This window comes from Corvus brachyrhynchos, unplaced genomic scaffold, assembly GCF_000691975.1.
Source record: "Corvus brachyrhynchos isolate BGI_N302 unplaced genomic scaffold, ASM69197v1 scaffold15, whole genome shotgun sequence".
Classification (NCBI taxonomy): domain Eukaryota; kingdom Metazoa; phylum Chordata; class Aves; order Passeriformes; family Corvidae; genus Corvus; species Corvus brachyrhynchos.
The window spans coordinates 695702-702055 of NW_008238349.1; the positions used below are offsets into that span (position 1 = coordinate 695702).

General features: G+C 47.6%; 1 protein-coding gene across 1 annotated transcript in view; it reads right to left on the reverse strand.

Annotated features, from left to right (window-relative positions):
* WBSCR17 (Williams-Beuren syndrome chromosome region 17) overlaps positions 1-6348 on the reverse strand; it is a 212522-nt gene extending 206174 nt beyond the window's left edge. The window contains exon 1 of the mRNA XM_017735290.1: positions 6092-6348. Coding sequence (XP_017590779.1) covers positions 6092-6329 — 238 coding nt within the window. The 5' untranslated portion in view covers positions 6330-6348. The remainder of the gene's footprint in view (positions 1-6091) is intronic.
* Between the last annotated feature and the right edge of the window lie 6 nt (positions 6349-6354).

Sequence of the window (6354 nt, forward strand, 5' to 3'; positions counted from 1 at the left end):
AGCCCGCCCCCCAGGCAGAGTCCTGCCTTCTGGAATGGCAGCTGGAAGCCTGTAGGCACTGAAACATCTCTAGATGTGCCTGCTTCTCCAAATACATCCAATTCTCTCCCTGGAGACACAATAGGACACGGCTGATCCAGACTGAGGCTTGCAAACACCACTGTTATTCACATAATTACAGCACCTCTGTAGGTGTTTTGTATCCTTGGGGAGATATTTCTCACAGCTGCACAACTGAACAGGCAGTGTAAATCTAATGTACCTGTGTGAATTCTGCCAGCCAGGTAAGCTTCTGTTCTCCATTCAGGGAGACCTGAATTAATATGCAAAACTAAAACACCACTGTTGTCACTGTGTTCTGGTCACTGCTGTTGCAGCCCATGAACCCTGTGTTGTCTCTGCACGACAAATGCATTACTGGCTTATTACTCATTCGTTGTCAATGACAGGGAATATTTGGATCATGATGCCAAACAACCATCAAACCCCCAAATTATCTATCAGTTCCTTGTCAGATGGGTTGCAAACTAAATGTCACATTCATGTCTGAGCTTCCAGATGCTTCTAAATGTCTATCTTAGCCTCATCTTTTAACTCTGTTATTTCTCTAAGAAGTATTTCCTTTATTCATTCCTTGATCGGTATCAAACCCAGTTCTCAGGAACCTGCTAGGAATAATTTACAGGCAGCAGCTCTCAGGTGCCTTGAGCCTGTGCAGACCTCTCTCCTGCTGTGAGGAAGTTTAGGCTAAGAACTTCTAAAAGCAGGTACTGAATGCATGATTTGCATTATTCCTACTAGGGAATACGGCAACCAAACCTGTTGGGTACATCCTAAACATTAAAGTGGCAGTTTTCATCAAGTTGCTATATAATATGTAAAGGCCATACAACATAATACAGTTATTTTCTACTTCAGAAACATCCTGGGAGTGGGATAGACAGGCAAGCACCATCCCAGCTGCTCTGTGACAACCATCAGTTAACACAGCAGCCACATCCCCATCCTTTATCACTTATCTCCACATCACCATTTCTTATATCAAAGGATTTCACCCACCAAGGCTCTGCTCCTATGAAGAACTGTTTTAGTTCAGTAACATCATTAAAGTTTGGGCCCTTCTGCCTACAAACAGCTTTTCCCTGCTCTCAGTTATTTACACTTAGTTATTTATCTTAATCAGGGGATTTCTTAGCATTTAAGTTAATATATTACCTACCTGTTAAAACCTTAATATTACCAGACTGTGGGTGTAGTGCTAGTACACTCTCCTAAATGCTGATAAAACCACTTTTAATCTGACTTATTTACATATATAATTTCTATACTCAGTGGTTAGCTAAGTTTGTAATGTGTTTGGAGGATGATAAGTGTTAGAGAAGATAAGCATTATCTTATCCTTATGGGAAGCAATTCCACGTATCTCCAAAGTGTTTTAAGTTAATTAAGTGCCACTTTACAAGGATAGCAACACCGTGCTGAGGGCTGTGGTTCAGTGTCAGTTCCATGTCCATATGCAACCCTCCCAAAGTTAATTTCCTAATTGGATAAGCAGATGAGAGCAGAGCCAGACACACAGGAGGCTGCTGGCATGTGCTTGGCCGTACCTCAGCACATTCACATTATTCCATGTGCAAAAGCACAGATGCAGGCTGCCTTAAAAAATGAACACAGGCTTATTTCACCCCCAAGGAATGTAAAGTTCCTCTTCAACATTTAACATTTGGTAAAAGCAGCAGTTTAACCTGTGCATTTCTTTAGCATGGGGGAAGAAGCCCTCTCTGCTCACCCCTTTTCTGGCCAGCTTCACTTCAGCACTCCTTCATCACTTCTCTCTCTTTTACAGCAATTTACAAAGAGCTGTAATTCTCCCTGATCTTATACATCAAGTTGGACGGGGCTTGGAGCACCCTGGGATAGTGGAAGGTATCCCTGCCCCTGGCAGAGGGCTGGAACTGGGTGGTCTTTAGGGTCCCTTCCAACCCAAACCATTTTCTGATTCTATGATCTGTTGAGAGACTCTAAAATAAAATGTAACAGAAGAGCTCTGGATGAGTCAGCAGTGCCCTTCTGTTCTCTGTCTTACCAGTATTTAGCTTGAAGTTCAGACTTTTTGTACTATTTTCCCTCACTACTCAGGTAGATGCCACATCATCCCTGTGTCATTGGCTTCCAGGCAGCTGAGCACTTACTGGAGTCTGCTGCTGCTGTGAACCCACCACTATCCACCAGCATCCAAAGCCCTAGGGAGGGAGCTTGTGGCCTTTGCACTGCTCAGAGGCTTTAATCCAAGAGCCAGACCTCTGCTGGACACAGAGCTGGAAGGTGGCTGCCTGGGAGGTTCCTCAGGTCCCCAGTGAGCAGCACAAGTAACCTGCTCACATCTTTTCCAGGTGCTCAGCTATGGCCGGTACAGGGGATGGCTCCCCACACCCAAAAACAGGGTTTATTTAGTGCTCTCTCCCCCCTGCACCCCCTATTTTCCAGTGGCAGCACCATTTACTGACCCACCCTACTGAGAGGGTCTCACAGTACCTCTGGACACTGGACACAAACACCAGCTGTCCTCAAGCCATGTCACTCACCCTACAGCCACTGTGATGTTAAAGCTTGGCCCACCTTTGCTCTCTCAAAGTCTTATAAATGCCCAATTCTTCAAATTCCTCATGGTCATCACTGAGTCATACATACATTAGCCTCAGAAGAATGGCATTAGCTAATGGGAAGACTTTGCCCAGCACTGCCCAGGAAGCAGCACACGGCTCCTGAAAATGCTGAATGCTCCCTTCTGAGTCTCTGCTCCCTGCAGCTCCTCACCTGGTCACATAGCACAGAAACCCCCTCTTTGTAAGCACAGAGACAAACTGAAAAGTTCATTTGTGCAAATCTCCGTGACGTTGAAATAATCTGGATCACAATTTGTGCTTATGTAAATGTCAGCACACAAAAAACCAGGCTTGGATCAGAAAGACAAGTTGTAGTTAACACCCAGAGTAAAATACACACATTCCTTTCTGACCTTCATTAGCTTTCTCTGGACATCTGCTGGACAAAAGAATTCCATCCATAGCAGTGACTGCAGAAATTACAAATCCTCTGAACTCCCAGATCACTGCCTGCACATACAAAGCCCTCCATTCCAAAGGGTGCCCTCGTACCTCTCTGTGTGGGAGCCATCAGTTAGAGACCAGCAAAGAGCAAACCCCACACAACCTGTGCAACGAGTTAAAGGGCTTTCAGAAATGAACAGAGCAAATGTACAGATTGAGCCACGTTTGGGACAGCTCTCCTTGCCCAGAGAGGAGTAAGAGGGAGCCTGGTGTTATTTCCAGAGTGGCATGGCAGAGAAACGTCATTCAGACACCACGATTGTGTCAAATCCCTCCTTTCCCAGCGCCAAGGCAGTGTTGTTTAGGTGTTTTCATGGCTGACCTTTACAGAGATAAATAAATACACAGACATAAAACATGAGGGCTGCTGTACCACCGAGAGCTGTTATTTCCAATCTGCTTTACACTACATGACTCACAAACCAAACCCACAGCAACGGTACGATCAGATTGCTCATTTCATCTGTACAGAATGGAGCTTTTGAAGAGATTCAGGTTTTTAAAGATGGCTTCAACTCCCACTGAAATCCAGCCAAGTCCTACAATGCAGAAGAAATCCATAGCTGGCTGCACCCAGACTGGGTTGTAGTTTCTCTCTTTGGCCAAACACTTCCCAATGCTCTGTGAGGTGCAGGCTTTCCACATGCCACCCTACGAGATACTTTATTCCACGATTTTGTAGCTGCTAAACCACAGGTCAGAAACATGACCTTTTAGAACCAAATGAAACATGACCTTTTAGAACCAAAAGAGAAATCTCTCAGTGGGTCGTGCAAGGAGCTTGGCCCAGAGCTGAGGAGGGCTTTATGAGGCACCAGCACAAAACTACCCACGTGAAAATCAAGGAGAAGTGGTGAGCTCCTATTTGCACACTTCCAGCAGGCAGGAGATTTTAGAGGTGCTCCTCAACTGCCCAGGATGAATGCTGATCAAGGCACAGAAAATTCCTGGAGGGGAAGCCAACCCAGCTGCTCCTCATCCTCAGTCCCTGGGACTGTCCCAGTGCCCCTGACGGCTTCCTTTCAGTGCTGGTGGGTGGTGGTGGGGTTCACCTGGCCCCCCACATCTTGCTGTAAACCCGAGCCCTGCTGAAGCACGGCTCACAGCCACCCCTCAGAGCACTGAGCACACTGAGCTTCTCTCAAAAGCACATGTACCAAATATACACTTGACCCAAAGTTACATAAGCACCGTGCCAGAGCTATTTTTCAGCCAGACTGATCAGCGCTGCTATAAATCACCCCAGGATGCAGAGGCCAGACAAGATGTCACATTTATGTGCTCAGCTTTCTGCCTGCCCTGAGAAAACGTTTGTGATATGCCAACATATCTATTCCCTCTCTGCCTCCCCTGGTGTGTAGGTGCATGACTGCTGCTCAGCACTGAGCAGGCTCCAGCACAGCGCTCCCCGTGCCCACAGCAGCCTGGGGACAGCACTGAGCTGTCCGTGCCCCTGCAGCGCGTCTCAGCAGCCCCGGCCAGCGCCAAGAGCAGCCCCCAGGGCAGGGCAGGGAGCCCACGTTAACCTCCACAGAAGGGCAATAACCGATAACCTCAGCTCACCCTGTGTGTGTGCAGGGATAGCAGACTGCTGCATGATCCCTTGTCCTATCCTAGTCCAACGCCCTGGTGTAAGGGTCCTATCCTGAGCTGCAGTTACTGCCCAAATAACTGCCTAAATCCTCCTGGAAACTTATGCCCTAGCAGGATCCAGGAGCAGGCAATTTCACAGTGTGACTGCAAATAACATTCAACTTTCTACCTTATTCCTTGTTATTCTTACGCTTCACCTCTGTTTATCACCCAGCAGTGCTGCTTCAACATCTCGTGGTGCCAGGCACAGGCAGGACAGGTTTCTCACACGAGTGTATAAAGTAGGAATATCAATAACACTTTCCTCCTCAGCTGAGTGCTCCAGTGCTGTCCCCAAAGCCACTGCCTGAGCCAAGTGCTCCAGGAAAGCCACGCTGCATCCCTGCACCTGCCTCTCCTCCTGGTGCAAAGGGACACCAGCTACAGCCCAGGTTCAGCACAGAGACACAGCACACACCAGCTCTTGGTTCAGCACAGCACAGAATGGGGCATGAGCTCCATATTCCAAACTCAGAGAGGGAATCACACTGACACTGCCAGAAACACCAACTCTGCTCATTCCGACACACAGAAACTCGCAGGCATTAAAACTACGGCGATTGGAAGCAATAAGCAAGACCCTGGATTGAAATTGCACCCCCAGTTGTGAATCTGTGGGGAACAACTTTTAAAAAATCAGCTTCCACAGTGAGTGTTTTAATTAGATACCTCACCTAGATTTTCTTACATCTCTACAACGTGTTTCTCTATCCTGCACAGCATCTCTAAAACTCCCTTTCCACATCTCAGAGCTACTGAACCTGGTGAGATTTTAATAGAAATCCCTTTTCTGTGCTATAAAGAGAAGCATTACTTGAGATTTTAATTAGCAGTTGTCAGTGCTGAGCCATAGGAAATACTGAATAGTTTGCTTAACTTCTTAGAGAAAGTGCTTTTGCTTTCTGACCTTCTGCACTCAAATGATGCAACACACTTGAGCCATTAAAAACTCCTTTCCAAACCCAGCTCTGTAGGAGTAAAAGCCATTCCCTCGATCGATACACACTGTGCTGCTCCAACCCGTGTTCGCCCACTGCACACCCGGCTCGTTTGATGCAGAAATCGTGCCACTGTCATTTTCTGACCGCCGCTGTAAATCTGAAAGGCAGCATTCTGTTATTACCATTTCCCTCCATCCTGTGCAAGGTACCCCGGGCTTTAAACACACACGGAACTTGGAAATCAGATGCTAAATCGATTCAGTGCGTCAAGAGCCCGTTTGCACAACAACAGAAAGGAGAGCAGGGGTCCGTCATGCAAACTTCAGGCAAGGCGGGCACCTGCTCCGAGCCTCGGTTCACCACCGACCCTACCCCAAAGACATTAAAGAGCAGGAGAACTACTCCTACCATTCAGCTGCCTGTAGACAATGTCTTCTAGGAGCGAGAGCCTCTTCAGCACTGCATCCTGGATGGAGCTGATGCCGTGGGCTGTCAAGTTGGCCACTTCTGCCCTGGGATGGATGTCATGGAAGGAGTCGCTGCTCTTGGTCGTGATGGGTCTGCACTTGGCCAGGAAGAGGACGAAGCCAGCCACGGCGATCAGGTTTAACACCAGCAGGACTTTGACTCTCCTCAAAGAAGCCATCAAACTTCCCGAGGGGCCCCGCCAG